Raw genomic sequence first — 17,768 nt, forward strand, 5'->3', positions numbered from 1 at the left:
AGGCTTTAGTGTAGTCAGTGAAACAGAAGTAGACTTTTTTTTTGTGGGGGGATTCCCTTTCTTTTTCTATGATCCAATGGATGTTGGCAATTTGATCTCTGGTTCCTCTGCCATTCTAAATCCAGCTTATACATCTGGAAGTTTTCAGATCACGTACTCCTGAAGCCTAGCTTGAAGGATTTTGAGTATTATCTTGCTAGCATGTGAAATGACTGCAACTGTATGGTAGCTTGAACATTATTTGACACTGCCTTTCTTTGGATTTGGAAAGAAAACTGACCTTCTCCAGTCCTATGGCCACTGCTGAGCTTTCCAAATTTGCTTACATATTGAGTGCAGCACTTTAACAGCATCATCTTTTAGGACTTAAAATAGGTCAGCTGGAATTCCATCACATCCACTAACTTTGTTCATGGTAATTCTTCCTCCAACCCACTTGACTTCACACTCCACGATATCTGGCTCTAGGTGAGTGACCACACCTTTTTGGTTATCTGGGTCATTAAGACCTTGTTTGTATAGTTTCTCTGTGTATTCTTGCCACCTTTTCTTAATCTCTTCTGCTTCTGTTAGGTCCTAGCCATTTCTGTCCTTTATTGTGCCCATCTTTGCATGAAATGTTCCCTTAGTATCTCCAATATTCTTGAAGTGATCTCTAGTCTTTCCGATTCTACTGTTTTCCTCTTTCTCTCTCTCTCTTTTTGCATTGTTCACTTAAGAAGGCTTCTTTTTCTCTCCTTGCCATTCTCTGCAACTTTGCATTCAGTTGGGTATGTCTTTCCCTTTCGCCTTTGCCTTTTACTTCTCTTTTTTCCTCAGATACTTGTATGGCCTCCTCAGACAACCATTTTGCCTTTTTCCATTTCTTTTTCTTTGGCATGGTTTGGTCACCGCATCCTGTACAATGTTACAAACCTCCACCCATAGTTCTTCAGGCACTCCTTCTGTCTTATCTGTTTATCTATCTGTTTATCTATGTATCTATTTCTCTGTCCATCTGTGTTTTTATGTATGTACATATCTATCGAGGGCCTCCCTGGTGGCTTAGTGGTAAAGAATTTGCCTGCAATGCAGAAGATGACAGTTCAGTCTCTGGGTTGAGAAGATCTCCTGGAGAAGAAAATGCAACCCACTCCAGTATTCTTGCCTTGGAAATCAAGGGACAGAGAAGTCTGACCAACTACAGTCCATGGGATCACAAAGAATCAGACACAACTTAGAAGCTAAACCACCACTACCACCACTATTGGTCTATTTTATCTACCTGTCCATCTATGTAAGTATGTATGTATGTATCTACCTATCTATCTCTATAAGATGGGTATGTATCTATTTATTCAATGTCTCTGCGAAACTGAATTTCTATTCAGCACTTTTTTTGGCTCCTGGGATCCTTTTTGCATTGTAAGTTAAGTTGCCTATATAGTCCAAATCTCCATAGATCATCAGCCAGAAACCAATTCAACCTCCTCTTCACCCACGATGCTTGATGTGACTAATACCTACTCATTTTTCTAACCTCACCTAAGAGGTATTATCCTCTGGAAAGCTTTCCTTGTTTTGTTGCTTGCTACTTTATTCCTTGAATTGGACACACAGCTTGGCACATGTTTGTGGACTGCATGGATCACTGAATTGCAGTTTCCCTGTCCACCAAGTTTCCTTCTTGTGACAGCCTTGCGGGTGTTTCCCATCTACCCCTGGGTCTTTCAATCCACTTTCCAAAGTGTCGTTCAAGCGATCTACAACTTTGGGACTCAGACCAATCATGTGCAGGGAACTGCCGTGGCTCAAGGAGTAATGCGGTAGAAGTTAAAATTCCATACCACAGCGTGTAAGGTCATTGATAGCAATCTCTAAGAATTTCTCCCGTGTTGTTTTCAGCCTCTCTCCCATCTCCTGAATCGTCCCCAGTAAGCATGAGTTCCACAAACTCAAGAGGGTATTTCAGTCCTCAGTGTTTTCACATGCTGTTCCTTTCTCATAGAACATGCTCCTCGTGACACCTACTTTCATGCACCTGGATTAGTTCATCTAATCTCACCTGCAGCCTCTCTTTTCCTTGTGTTCTCACTATGCTTTGTGTCACCGCTATGGCAGCCGTGACACCTGAATGCATGTATCCACTTACATCTATGTCACCCTGCACATTCTCAATACTGATGGGATGAGTGCATATATGTTAATTGGATTTTTGGTCTTTCTTTTTTACAGCTATGCAAAAATTCTGTTTGTATCTTGAACCTAAAAGCACTTTCAAATTTTATAAAAACTGCAAACAAAATACAAGAAATCACTTAATTTCTACATTAACTTAGCGAGTATCTTAAATTGTAGTTATGAGTAGACTTAGATTATGCATTTGTAGAACAGATTTTAAAAAAGACGGCATCATTTGGATAAATACCAGACACTCAAAATACTTGCATATTTCAGGTAACATATTCATCAGTAACATTTCAAGCATCTCAGAAACAAAATATTAATGTCTTAATATGTATATAGGACTACACTGCATTTAATCGTTTTTTAGTGATCAGAATGATCACTAAGAGAAATGCATGAGAATTTTCTTAAGCCCTAAGACTTAGGGGTTGCCTTCAAACTATCCATCTCTCATTTTTTGAATGAGGCTATCCCCATGTAGGAGATTTCTCAACAGGAATGTCTCTCTAAGCACTGCAATTGTGTTTAAACACCAATCTTGTAAAATGAGAGAGGAGGTGCCCCAGAACATCTTAGTGAGACAGAAGATGCTGCACAGCACAACACCGAGCCTACCTTTCTGCATCAGAGGCAGTGCCTTTCCTAGTCTGGCTTTGGATGCTAGATCTTTCAGACTTTCTGGAGTGCCTGTGGAATGAAATGTTAAAGAAACACAAAATATATGATGAATCACGCTACAGTCATCTGGTCATCTTGTACAATGATAAAAAGCAACTGACATGGAAAATGGCAACTATTTTACCTAAATGGTTTTGTCAATCCGTACTTTCTTAAAATAAAACAAAAATGAGAACGGGTGTTGTGCAGAAGACACAATTTCCCACCAGGAGGCACAGAAGCTGACACCCCACCAGTGTAGACGAGAAAGTCTACAGTCCTGATGTCAAGGAGACTCCTGCTGGCAACTGAGGTGGAAACAAACTCAATGGTGAAACGCAGTGATGAGAAACACGATGACAGTCGTGGTTTAGGTGCCGAAAGACCACACACAGGGCAAGTACTCTCCACCCTGAAAGTCTCAAACCTGGTGCTACAAAGATGTTTTCCTTTGCTTTTTTTCTCCTCCAAAAATATGCTCTAGGCTGCTCTAGGGGAATGCGTTTGACATAAAGAAAACTATTTAAAAATCAACTATTCAAATTATTTTTAAAATTATCATATACTTTTGTATTTGTGTAGTATTTTAAAAAGCTAATCGTCCATCACAAACCAAAGAACTAATAAAGTTTGCAATTTACTCTATATTCTAAAAGTACTTATGTATACTGAACATTTGAAACTTGAAATGCATTTCCCACAGAAATAATGCTTATACATACAACTGACCTCCCCAAGGCAGCTTACATACATCTATTCATCCTAAAATGTGTCTGGACTACAATGCATTTGAAATAAATAAGAAATACTGTGGTCAAGAAGCTCACTTATTTAAAAAAAAAAAAAAAAACAGAGAAACTATAAAAGCAATAAAGTTTATCCTGAAGGAGAGAATTCTCCAGTATTCTTGCCTGAAGAATTCCACGGACAGAGGAGCCTGGTTGGGCTACAGTCTATGGGCTTGCAGAGTCAGACACGACTGAACAACTCTCATGTGTGACATAATGACCACCCCAATAAGCCTGGTCTATATCCATCACCACTCAAGTCAGAAAATTTCTTGTAATGGGAACCTTTAAGATCTAGTCTCTCATCTCTATTCTTTTGATATATTAATGCCAGATGCTCTAATTAGGTGTCCAGCACATGTCCAGTTCTGTAAGGCCCAGGGGTGCAGGAGAGCAGAGGAGTCCTGAGCACATGTCTGTGATCAATGAGGAAAGTCACTGATAGACAAAGATTTCTCCTGGAGCAGAGGGAAGTACCAGGTGCAGAGCAGGAAGTGATCAGGAGGGAAGGCAGAGGAAAGAGGTCTGCAGACCCAGGGGCCTGAGCTCTAAACAACATGTGGTCCATTATCTGGGGAAATTTATACTTGGCCCCAAGCTTCTCTGGTGGCTCAGATGGTAAAGAATCTGCCTGCAATGTGGGAGACCCAGCTTTGATCCCTGGGTCAGGAAGATCCCCCGGAGAAGGAAATGGCAACCCACTCTAGTATTCTTGCCCAGAGAATTCCACAGACAGAGAAGCCTGGTGGGCTACAGTCCATGAGGTCGCAAAGAGTCAGACATGACTGAATGACTAACACACACATGTTTGGTCCCAAGCGTGTCCTGAAACCTAGAGAGCCAGAGTCCCTTGTCCTCTGTGAGAAGCGTGAGAGCCAAGTGAAGACACAGAGTTTCAGGCCAGTTCCTGAAACTCACAATCACTAAGGGTTTTCACTCATTCATTGAACAAATACTGTGTTTATATGCTAGATGCTGCTCTAGCTGCTTGGGCTACATCTGCGAACAAGGTAGACAAAATTTCTGCCCTCAAACAATTTGTGTTTTATGGTAGAAAACAAACAATAAACAAGAACCCCTCAAACAAGTAAACTGTATAACATGTCAGATCAATAATGAGAACAACGAGAAAAAGTCAACCAGGAAACACAGTTCAGAGACGTGCCGGAGGGACTGGGTCTCAGATAAAAGCAGGGTGCAGTTTGAAGGAAGATGCTCTGGAAGTGTGTGTGGATGCAAAGGGCAGGACCAGAAGCAACAGGCAGGCTTTGTACCAACTTTCTACATCCCTGCAATGAAAAGGTGATGAGCATCCTTTGGACCTTCTCTGCTTTTCTTCTCTCCCTAGTCATTGCTACAAAGTCAATGGAGATTTTATTTCCTCTGTAAAATTTCAACTCTTCCTCTTCTCATCTCTAACATTTAATGGGCTCACATGTAAGACTGATCATCACAGCACCTGGTGATAGTGACGATAACAGCGCTGATACTAACAATGTCAAATATCTACTAAGAACTTGCTGTCTTTTCTCATCTAAGCTCTCCCATCCAATGAAGGCATACTTCACTTTCATCCTTTTAAGAAGCAGCAGATTGAGGCTTGCAGGGGTGAAGTCAGTTGCTCTTACATGGACCTTGCATGTCAAACCCACGACGTAAACTGAGAGTCCATAATCTCAGTATCTGGGAACATGCTGCATCTGTGGCACAAACAACACTGGATCCTGGCAGCTAAAAACACGGATCCTAGAACCAAACTGAGTTTATTCCCCACCCTCTTTCTGAATGATGGAAGAGTGATTTTAGCTGGGTGATTTTAGTCAATTTACTCAAACTCTATGTGCCTCAGGTTTCTTCTACTTGCAAAGTGGCAAAAATACTATCACCTCACAGATTTGCTAACTCTGCTGCTACTGCTGCTAAGACGCTTCAGTCGTGTCCGACTCTGTGCGATCCCATGGACTGCAGCTTACCAGGCTTCTCCGTCCATGGGATTCTCCAGGCAAGAACACTGGAGTGGGTTGCCATTGCCTTCTCCAATGCATGAAAGTGGAAAGTGAAAGTGAAGTCGCTCAGTCGTGTCTGACTCTTAGCGACCCCATGGACTGCAGCCTACCGGGCTCCTCCATCCATGGGATTTTCCAGGCAACAGTACTGGAGTGGGGTGCCATTGCCTTCTCCCTTGCTAACTCTAAATATGTCAATATTACTATTTGTATTATAGTATTTGTAGTATGACACAGAATAAGCATTTTAGTTTTGGCATTACTTAGAATAGCAAGAGATCAATGCTATAAAAGTATTATTTAAAATGATAATAATATGTATTTGTTTCCCTAAAGTAAAAACTCTTACTCATCTATAAGCGTATCAACCTCAGAGTCAGTGCCCCATAACTAGATGATAAATATTCACACAGAGGTTCATGTGTCTAACTTGTGCTTTTGCTTTTGTTTTTAACCCTCTATTTAAGGATGCCCCTTTTTTCTCTTCAAATGCTACAGACAAGTACTCTATTGAAGATTCTTCTAAAGATTTCTACAAAGGATATGTCCTTATAATTTTTCTAACCACTTGAAAGAATCCTGGAGTTAAGTAAAAATGACATACACTTGATTGTAATAATTCAGTGTAAAGCAAGAATAGAGAGGAAAATAGAAAATTCTACTGTCTTTTCTCTGACTATATTGTACATTGTAAAGACAGATTTTTCTTGGAAGAGTTTTGTGATGTGTGAACGTGCTTGTGCTCAGTCACTCAGTCTTGTCTGACTCTTCACAACCCCATGGACTGTAGCTTGCAAGGTTCCTCTGTTCATGGAATTTCCCAGGCAAGGATACTGGAATGGGTTGCCATTTCCTACTCCAGGGAATCTTCCCTACCCAAGGATTGAACCCACATCTCCTTCATTGGAAGGCAGATTCTTTACCACTAGTGCCACCCGGGTTAAAACCATCAATTTATATTCACGTACTGTTTTCCTGAAACGACTGGCCACAGAATCATCAAAAAGGATCACAGTGAAAAGAAATACCTTCTACCTTACACCATTCTTTCCTAAGTTCTTTATGGGCAGGTACTGTGTCTGTAACATCAACACCCAGCACATAGTAGCTTCTCATTAAATACATGTTGAATAAATAAGTGGTTTAAAAAGTAGTATTTTGAGTATGCTACTGGAATTTAAGAGTCTAAAAAATTATAACAAGTAAAAATCTAACTAGGATTACACAATTCAGCTTATATCAATCAATTTAGACATACATTGTTTTCTGATCATCAGTATAACATAAAATACCATATATAAGAAACACATTCTGGTTACTGCCTTATGCATAAGGAAGAGTTATCACTACTGGCTCAACGCATGTTCATCATGATGCAACCAGGCAGCATGGACTCAGTTTATGGTCTTAAGGGATGTCAGAATTCAGCTAATCCATCTACACCCACCTAAATCTACAGAAAGGGAAATGAGTCCCAGGAATGTTGAGTGACTAGTTGAGGGAAATACAGGCCACAGTCCATTGGTGAGGACACTGCTATGATGGCCCACGATCCTGCCCCTCTGCCATCCAGCAACTCTGAATGATTTGATAGTCATTGAAGGAATACCTCAACAAAATCAAATAAAAACAGTGATAGCATTTCCATCATGTCTTAGCTATTTTGGGTTTTAACATGCATTTTGTTACATTAAAATTTTTAATGAACTTTTATTATTCTTAAAGAATGTTTCTCTGGTTTAGGCATGCAAGAATCAGAAAATCCTCAGTTGTTTTTTTTTTCCTTAATCACAACTTATAGCTGTACGATTTTGTGCCCAGTTCTTTAAAAGCTATAAAGGTCTATTCAAATATGTTATAACAACAATTATCATATCATTAAGTGGAAGCAAGAGAAATAATCATAAGAGTGGGGGTGTTCCTAATTAAAGCTAATTTTCTGGAAGTCCTATTTTCAATTATCATTCTCTATTAGATTAAGTGTGAAGATTCATAAAATGTAGTAATGAAATGCAAGGCAATTGTTAAAAATCCATCTTTGTGATATTTTCCTTTCCTCATCAATAACTAGGCTCAATTAGAACAATTCCCTGAAGACACTGATAAACACCTCTTTTCTAAAGATACTAAAATTCTATTAAAGTGAAAAATTAGCATGTTAATAAAATGAAAATATAATATGTTCTGCTTTGGGGAGTAATAAGTTCTACCACATAATGTTTTAATTATAATTAACACTGATGTCATAAGAATATTTCTGTATATATTCTGGTTGATTCTCCAGATGGTCTGATGTGAAATGCAAATCTTCATCATCATCTTGTTTCCTCATAATTTTGAGAAGAAAATATTAAATTTAGATTAAGAATCTACTTAAGCAATGTTCATATGCAGTAAAGATGGATGCATACAATTTAGATACATTTACCCTTTTGCTTATTATTGATATTTATGTATATGACTACAGCCATTAAAAAGACTAAGTATTTTAGTATATGAGTATATTTCATTCCTTTAAATAAAGGACATTTTTGCAAAGCATAGATAATAAGTATTATGAAGCAAACAAAAATGACTAGTAATATACTGAATTTACAAGTGGTTCTATATTAACTCTGCACCTACACTGCAAAAGTATCATGAAATCTGGAAGTGGAAAAGTGGATAATTTCTTTATCCTAGAAATATTTACAGTGGAGAAAGAAGATCCATTCACTTTGAATAAGAGGAACCACATGATATTTTTGGTTAAAAATTCCTTGGCAAGTAGCTGCTTCCAAGTTGCAAGTGTGGGCAACTACAGAAATCTGGTTACTTGCAAAAGAAATTAGAACTAGAACAGCAGAGTAATTCAAGAATTAATCTTTAACACCGTGGGATACTTTACTTTTTCTAATAATTAAAATCGCAAAAAATAGTGTTATTCCATTCAATATTTCCCATTTTATCAAAGTCACATCAATAAACTGCATCTTTAAAAATATCATGTACAAAAATATGTACACGCATGCAAAAATATTTTTAATCAGAACATTAGAGTCAGTACCTTCAAGCTAGTGAAGCATTAAAATACATCTAAAACGTACTAAAAAAGAAAATATTCTATCAACTCACATATATTAGAATGGTCACTATCAATTTTTAATGTATTTAAAAAGAATATATGTATCTTCCTGAAAAAACATTTACCAAAAAGTAATTTAGATGATAGTAATAATGATAGTAATTTATACTTGCCTTTCACATTTAAAGATGACTGATTCAACTGTGAGCACTGAACTCAGAAACTTGACAATTTAGGGTTCTATTAAAATACGTTTTTTCTAACTTGCTATTCATAAATTTTGGTTAAATACTCAGCCATAAGTAGCTCTGAATTTATAAGAGAATTATGTATACACAGGTTCATAAAAGCTACTATTTATATATTAAAATAATGCCATTTACAAAGAAATACTTTGTTATTGGAAAGGTGATCCTTAGAAGTTTCAATATTTTTAGTAATAAAACTACAAGAAAATGTACACTAAACTTTAAGGTTAAAAAAAAAAAAAAAGCTAGGGCTACAGATTTATGTATTTTTTCCTCATCATTGTTTTAAAAAAATCCTACAACTTCTAGGAAATTTTTTTGATCTAAATAAACATATTCCATGTTAATTCCAAATAAAGCTATTGTACCACTTGAAATGACATCAATATTTCTTACTGTTGAAATTAAAATTATGGTGAAATGGTACATTAAAAATTTTGTGTGTGTGTACACGTGTTATGTAAAACAAGACGGCAAATCAATGCTTTCTAACTCACCAGCAGGCTCTCTTAATCAAATATTTACCTCTTGTATTACTATGCTGTTTTCAAAATAATCAAGTATGCAGGACATCCAATGGCTGATAACATAAATTGTCACTGATTTTAGAATATTTTTTTAAAGTTACACATTTCCTAGTGCAAAATTTATCTGGTGGCAAATTCTTATGAATATTCACTATCTCCAAATCTGATGCCATGTTCACTTCATTTGCAAATTTTTCTAAATTAGTAAATAAAGCTTATAAGAGGTAAAAAGGAAAGCAAGTATTAAGTGTTTGCTCAGGTTATCAATGGATTTTTTTTTCTACATCAGCTGATACAGTAATTTCTCTCTAATTTTTATGGGCACTTGTTACTCATATTTTAATAAAAGTATATTTTAAATACTATAAATAATATTCTGTTCCCTACAGTAATAAATCATAGGATCAAGCCATTTAAAATGTATTTCCCTTTGTTGAATCCAGAACTTACTTACAAATAAATTATAATAACAAGTAAAATGTATGCTCAGAATTACTTATTAGGAATAAATTATTACTTATTAGGAAGAGTTTCATGTAATAATCTTATCTAAAAGGACTATTTCTGCTTCTAAAATCTACCTTTACAATGATATATACAATCTACTAAATCAAATGTCAGAGTTAATTCAGGTTATTAAAACACAACTAATTTTCAACTAATCCTCATCTCACATAATGCTAAGAACTGAAATTATTATTTGGATTTCCATGTTGCTTATTCTAAACCCAGTTAAACTTATGTTTATATTCATTACAAAGAGCATCATACTTAAATCTTATACTCTGGCAGGCATTATATAAAATGAAACCCAGAACAGCCTTTTATAAAAGGAAATTTTATTTCCTTGGTGTCCATGACACTGTTTTTATTAAACACTGCTGTGATTCTAGCCATTAGAACAGTGCACATAAATAAGCACACAATTAATATTTGTTGAATGGATGAGTAGCACTGTGGACGCACATTTTAAATTTTAATATACATTATTATTTTATATTCTTATTCAAAAAGACTTTATGTTTATAATAATGTTTAGATTGGAGATTTTAGAAATCAGACAGCAGTAGAAAACATTAGATTTACATTTCAAATATGTAAGTCATATTAAGGTCTTAAAGATTTAAGCATAATAACATATTTGAAAAACCTCCATAAATATCATCTTGGGGTCCAACATTTGTAAGATGACTTATTCATTTTTTTCTGAGTGATGATGTTTAGTTTTTCTTTCAAATTGTAATCCTGACGATATCTTGACAATTTACAGATACAGAAAATAAATCATATCACTCTTAACTAAAGGTACAATTACTTTACTATATACACACATACTAAAAGATAAATTAATAAAAACCTGTGTGCTGGCATGACTCCATATCTGAGATACTCCATCTGCTTATCAGCTTAATAAATGTTACCCGTGTGTTGACTGAATTTCTGCTTCACCTGAAGCAAAACAACCAAAACGCCCGAAGCCTTTCATGGCCAGTTGGGAAAAGATATGCGCTATGTATAACAACTATCACAAAATAGGAGAACGGGGCCAACTCTTAATACAGCCCAGAAGGAAAACAAAGCAAGGGAAAAACACACTTCGGCACTTACGACATCACAGCAGGGAGTGGGTTCAAAGCACTGATGTTATTTTCAAAAACCTACCTTGATGACTGACCCTAGCCCTTGACAGTATTTGGCTTAAAAACACAATATTCATAAAACAGGTAAGAACCAGGTATTCTACTTTAAATCAGGGAATATATCTAAAAGCCTAAACTTCATCATTTACAAAACAAGATGGTGAAGATCAAACCATCAATCAGGACAACAAAAAGAACAGGCTCTGTGATAGTCTTTAAAATATCTTAAAGCACCTGAGAATTTTAGTCAAGTGTAAACAAAAGCAATAGTTAAATATGTTTCTAGAAAATTGAAACCCTGAAATAAATGCTCATTAAAAGAAAATTCTCCCACTGGACCCAACGTTCTTTCTTTGAACCACGCCCTGTGCATGCTACTTTATTTCAGAAAATATTCTGAGGTGCTTCATCAGAGGTGGACGCATTCAGTTTTGGAATCTCCACCTCTTGGGCTCTGTCCCCTGAAAGAAAGGTGCAGTAACCACACGTGTCTGGCTACCCTCCACCTGATGGCCTGGCAGCCTCTGGAAGCCACTTGTCTGGGAGGAGGAAGTACCTGTCATTCTCCGGAGACGCATGCTGGATTTGAATCCTGGGGCTAGGAGGTCGTCTCCTATCTAGGGAGGGGGACCATCTACCCCTGTTTGCCCAATGAACAAGACAGGAAAAAACAGGACATTTAGTAACTCCTAAAGTAAAAGAATATATGGAACAAGAGGACTGGAAAAGCACCCCAGAAAGGCAAAGTGTAGGCTTTTTACTTCATAATATATTCTTCAGTTTTACAAGCCTTGGAAAGATAAATGATAATGCTGTAAGAAAAGAAAACTGGTAGCCTTATATGTGAATAGGGAAACTCATTTGGGAAGATGTCTAAAATATAGTAAGTGTATTTTTTTTTCTTTTCAATGTGGTTGTGTGTGTTTGCATATCTATAGACACATATCTCTATATATGTATGAGACATATATATATCTCTCTATATATGTATATACATATAACTTTACATATATGTACATAAAACTTTATAAGTATGCATGGTTAAGAATCTAGCAGATGTTGAACAAAATAGATTTAAGAAGCTGCCAATGCTTACTTGATACAAGGTCTTGAAATTACTGGATTAAAGTGGCAAAGACGAGGTATGTACATTTGATACAAAGCAGAAGAAATAAATGTACTCTCTAGTGTAGAAACAATGACACGAAGAAATAACTCACAGAAATGCTACCAGTGACATCTACATAAGTTTCCTTGGCGAAAACTGAGGGTTAATAATTGAAATTAAAATACTGTGAACAAAACCCACTGATGTATAGAAGTGGGAAATGCAGATAAATGCCACAGTAAAATAGCATTACCTTTAAAATAGTCTGCTAATCTTAACTTGCAAAAGGATCTATCAGTGAGTTACATAGTTGTTTTATTAGTTCAGCATTTAGAAGAACACTAATTTTTTATGATTAACAATCAAATAAACGTTCAAAACTTGGTTCATTTTTTGGTTAAACTATCTTGATATTAAGTCTGTGTAACTACAAATTACAAAAATCTGGGCAAATACTGAAAAGAGGCAGTAAGGGACTAAACAGCCCTATTTTGGAAATTTTAATATATTAGATATGCACATTGCAAGCAGGATAATTTCTCTGCATACTGGCTTCCTCATATGTAACAAGGGATCACTGAATGATGTTTAAGACTCATCTAACCGTAAGATTTTATAACAATCCAAAGAAGACCAGTCATAATATCTTTTAAAAACCATCTTTCCTTGCCGTTAATAGCTTGGCTTCCTGGATTTATCAATCTGCACAAAAGCAGCAGAGGGCTACAGACATGACCAGGGTAGACTTAGTCAGCAGGTGCTCATCTCTGAGAGCCCCCAGGAAACCTGTTCATCATCTCTCAGCTTTGGATGGATTCAAGGAGGGCTGTGCGCAATCGGTACAGCAAGTAGAGATACTCGGTAGCAGAATTTGGGCAGAAGACAAAATTGTGTGGCATGTCCTCTGTAATGTGTTACACGTTTGTGAAGTTGCATTCAAGTGAGTTAATTATTTTAAATGATTTAAATAACTGGTCAATTCAGTTGGAATGCTTGAAAAAATATCTTTTCACTGACTTTTGCTCTGCAGACACAATAAAGAAAAATATTTCTAAAGTTTTTAAAGAGAATTACAGCTATAGTGTTTTCTACATGAAATTGTACTCAGTCATGAGAAAGCTTAAGGTGTTCTTTGAAAATACACATATAGAGTCATTATGATTTTCTTTGAACAGTTGTGAAGGAATAAGTAGTATTCACTCAACAGGATTATGAATAACCTTGCTTCCTGAGGCAAAATTCCAGTCCTTGTGTTTATTTAAGTGCAAAAATTAAAGAAAATGCTGTAATTATGAAACATGCAAGGAAAGCCATGAAGAAGAGAGACATACATTTAGAAGCAAGCCACAGTGAATGCAAGCTATTAAAAGAGAAATTCTGAAGAAACATTTAGCATCATACATTTATATCTGTACACTCAAAGTCCTTCTGAATATGCTGATATGTAGTCCCAATAAAAGCAAGGTTTGCTTTTCCCTTGTATCTTGGATATGATAAGAGCAAGATCAACTTATACCTATTTTTTCCCCCAAAGATCAGAGATTACCTAAGTTTTAATAACATACATTTATGAGCATTAAATATACTAATGTTTTATATGTTTTAAAAATGTGTGCAACTTCTTTCTCTGTTCCTCCTGTCAAACAGATTGAAGAGGATCAAAGTTAGAATCTTTATTCGTTGTTACTGAATGAAACACCTTGCACATCCGTTTTCATGCTAGAAGTGAAAAAGGCAGGCTACACTGGGGGCATTCATTGCAAATCTGAACTAAAACAGCTGCTTCTTTATTTCTCTTTCCAAATCATCTTGCCTGCAAGTTACATTAATAATGCTTTAATCTCAGATACTTTAAACTCATTAATTCAGGAAGTCTGTTTGCTGAGAGCTCATCCTTTTCACTGGCCTCAGAACAGGGGGCAAAGGTCACTCTGATGGCTGTGGGACTGAAGGAACAGGCTGCAGAGGGGGTCCCTAAATAAGGGTCTACAAAGTTTTGTTTGGCTTTGTTTTGGCAGTGATATCAACTATGCACAGCACAGAATAAATAATGAATAAATATTTGCAAATATTTAAGTAGATAATAAACAGGATAAGATTTGAGGTTTGGGGGTAATACTAGTAAGAAATGAGAAACTAAATTGAAAAATCAATAGTGGTGAGGCAATACAAGGACTTAGAACTGACTGTCCTCAGTAAGCAATCAAATGGTTCTTATGTTGGGGCTTTTCCCTACCACAGATATACCTTAAACCAAATGCATGCGTATTTAAATGTGTAACTAGTATTTACGCTTGCATGTGTACACAGCTTTCAATGGTGCACAACTCTCGGCAGGGCTGCTTTAGTTACCTGAAAGAGAAAGTTTTTGGAAATGCAAATCCTTCATTCCATAAGCAGCACACATAAAAAGTATCTGTGAAGTTCTGTAATATTAGAAACCAAACCTGACCAAAGGAGAGAATTGATTACATTTATTTTTATGGTCTATTCCCATTATTCATGGAGTTCTTCAAAACATTTTCCCCAATACTATTTAAAATTAAAATTAATATAGGTACTTACATTTTGGAATAAGGTTTATCTATTTCAATTCAAGTTAACAGTTGCTAAGTTTTAGGCAGGAACTTCTTTATCTTAGGCCTCGTGTTTTCACATGGAGGGAAATTCTTTCAAGTCCTGCCTTGGGTGTCTGTCCACCACAAGGAGGGAGTGGGGAAGACTTTGTGGTAAAGAATCAGGCACAGATTACTTAGTCCTCTCTGATTTCCTCTTTCCAAATCAGTCTGACTGCAAAACAGCAGCCTCTTGCTGAGCCATCAGGAAGCTTACGGCCTGAAGTCTGGCTCCTAACTTGTTCACTGTATCTATGGTGATGACTAGATCTCCCACCTTGCAGTTCCTGGGTCTAGTTCACAACTGGACACAGACTTCGGAGCAGAAAATAGGGAGTGTTTTTTAAGTGCCCTCAAATCCCCAAACTGAGCATTTACTAAGTAAAAATAATAATAATAATGCTATTGCAACAAACAGCAAGGACAAACCGGATATGATCCCTGCCCTCCAGGAGGAAAATCAAGTAAAAGGAAAAAAATACTTGCCTAAGTGAAATAGAAAGTATGCAATACTATGTGAATCCAGAAAACAGCATCGATAATTCTGCTTGGCAGAGAAAGGGAAGTGGGAGGGAGGTTAGGAGAAGTTCTACAGGAGATATGGTTATTTGACCCCCTTTTTGAAAAATGAGGATAAAAACAAAAAGAAAAGAGTATTTTAATTGTAACGGAAAGACAACTTCATATGAAAACTAACAGAATGATTAGTAGAGCTTATGAGAAATTTAGGGGGCAAGAATGACACTGGAAGTGGAGGAGGACTTTAGTGTAATCAAGGGGAGGATCTGTTTTGAAGATTCTTGAAGGAGAATTGATAGGACTTCCTGTTTCACTCAATGAGACAAAGGAGCAGGAGACGTATTTCCAGATTATGTGGATGGTTAGATGTCAAATTTGTCAAAGCACAGGGACATGTCAGAAAACAAAGCATTTTGCTGTCAAAGGGTGTGAGGGGAGACAGTGAATTTGATGCCTGCAGGGTCTGCCAATCACTGAGGAACTCAGGCATTTTCAGGGGAAGGTCTGGCCTGACCAGCTCCAGTGGACTGTGGTCCTCATATGTATTAGTGTGAAAACTTTTGATAGACATTGAATTTCAGAGATGGGATGGGTGAGCAACAGAGGAAAGGTGAGAGGGAGACCGGGGGAAAAGAAGCCTGTAAAGGAGACCGACTTGACATGGAGGCGTTAGGGAATTTGTAGAGTGCACTTGAGAAATGAAAGATTCTAGAGGCAGCAGTGACTGTAAGATGTTGTAAAATGCTGCTGTGCCGGTAGAGGCCAAGGTAACCCATGGCAAGGTTTTAGCACAGTGGCGGGACTGCAGAACTTTCTGGGAGGTACAAAAAGGAGGTGGCAAGTATAGACTACTCTCTGATGGACTTTAGCAAGGCTATGGTTTCTTCAAAAGGTCTAAGAAGAAGATAAAGCATCCAAGAAAAGGACTCATTTTCCAGTGGCTCTAAAAATCAGTGTTTCCAGATACATAAGTGACATTCTGTTTGAAAATCTGGGAAAGGAAAGGCTAGGAGCAGACATGTATCTCACTCCTTTGAGATCAGATACAAGTGGGAAGTGATGACCTCAAGCTGACCTTGACACAGAGGAAGGAAAGTACAATGACCTTGACTGGATCTTCTTGTAAACATGCAGTGGTATTTGCTAGAGAAAAGATGAAAGCAAGCCATTTCTATTAGACGTCTTCAGTTGGGTATAACCAGTTTTTCGGGTTATCTTTCATTGTAAATTAACCTCAAATTTCTTGACTTATGAGTCATGACTGGATGGGGCTAAGGGTAATATGTATTTTTTCTAGTTATGTAATCCACAGAATACATAACAGAGGTGCTCAAACATGGAAATGACCTCCTTTGAAAACAGGATTTCCATTGGCTTATATGGAAATTTATCTCTTAGCCTGGGCCAAATGATTCTCCTAAGGAAGACAAGGTCATTCTGATGGTTTGGGGGTAGTTCAGGAGAAGAACATGCTAATTGTGCCTGCTGCTCCTGTATCTTGGAATCATTAGGGACGTGTGATGGTGGTTGTTGACTCAGCTTTAAAAATTTCATGCTTTGTACTAACACAGAACTTCCTTTTCTCCCAAGCTTAGTGAGGAAACTTCAAAAAGCCTCCTAAGTAGGTAGAACACCATAGAAATGGTCATCGAGATGGTTTAGAATCAGCAAACTGCCTTCACCTCAACAGGTGATAAAGCTGTGGAAATGTGGTGCTATCTCAAGAAAATGAAATTATATTTCTAACAACTTTTCTCTAACATTGTGTCTACTATGTACGTATCAAGTGTAAACCAGCTCTCTGCTCCATCACAAGAGCTAAGTAATCTGGAAAACTCTGGAAGCCTCCCCAGTGTTTTCACGTCCCATCTGTGGATGGACAAGTGCATCTTCCAAAAAGCACAAAGCCCCCACTGCTGGCCCTGTTCTGTCCTGTCTTGAAGCTGTTCAGGGGTCTGAGCATGCATGAGCAGCATCTTCCACACCCAAATGCATCTATAATGTCTGCAAACTTCCTGATGAAAACTCTTCTCATTTTAGTTTCTTCTTGACAAGAAACTGACCCCAATAAATTAAAGATCATTAGTAATACTGATTCTTGAATTCTTGCCCCTTTTTCATTTTAATGGGAAATTTCTCTTTTTTTCAAAGCATAGAGTGAACATGAGTTTCAAGCATATTTTATTTTCTTCTATCAAAATTAAATACCACAAGTGAGTGCACTCAGACTTCACTATGACCTGTAAAATAATTGTGGCCTGATTATCTGCCTACAGGTTGGCCTGTTCTAAGGGTATTATCCGAGAGATTAAATTAAGCAGCACATGGGTTTGTGAATTCTATAGCTTCAGAGCAACAAGAGAACATGTGCTAGACAGGATTCAACAAAAGAATAACATGTCACTGTCCAATGCAGTGGCCACAGAGCAC

General features: G+C 37.0%; 1 protein-coding gene across 47 annotated transcripts in view; it reads right to left on the reverse strand.

The window, feature by feature from the left end:
• RIMS1 (regulating synaptic membrane exocytosis 1) overlaps positions 1 to 17,768 on the reverse strand; it is a 596,845-nt gene that overhangs the window by 133,400 nt on the left and 445,677 nt on the right. For 20 of the 47 annotated variants that reach the window (XM_044924533.2, XM_044924532.2, XM_044924536.2 and 17 more), the window contains one exon: positions 2,782 to 2,853. The exons of 14 other annotated variants lie outside the window; for them this stretch is intronic. In XM_044924533.2, the coding sequence (XP_044780468.2) occupies positions 2,782 to 2,853 (72 nt within the window). Of the gene's footprint in view, positions 1 to 2,781; positions 2,854 to 11,652; positions 11,737 to 17,768 lie in introns of all 47 variants that reach the window. 13 more of the 47 variants (XM_044924534.2, XM_025294888.3, XM_025294886.3 and 10 more) reach the window with 1 other exon arrangement.

Source organism: Bubalus bubalis, chromosome 10 (genome assembly GCF_019923935.1).
Source record: "Bubalus bubalis isolate 160015118507 breed Murrah chromosome 10, NDDB_SH_1, whole genome shotgun sequence".
NCBI lineage: Eukaryota > Metazoa > Chordata > Mammalia > Artiodactyla > Bovidae > Bubalus > Bubalus bubalis.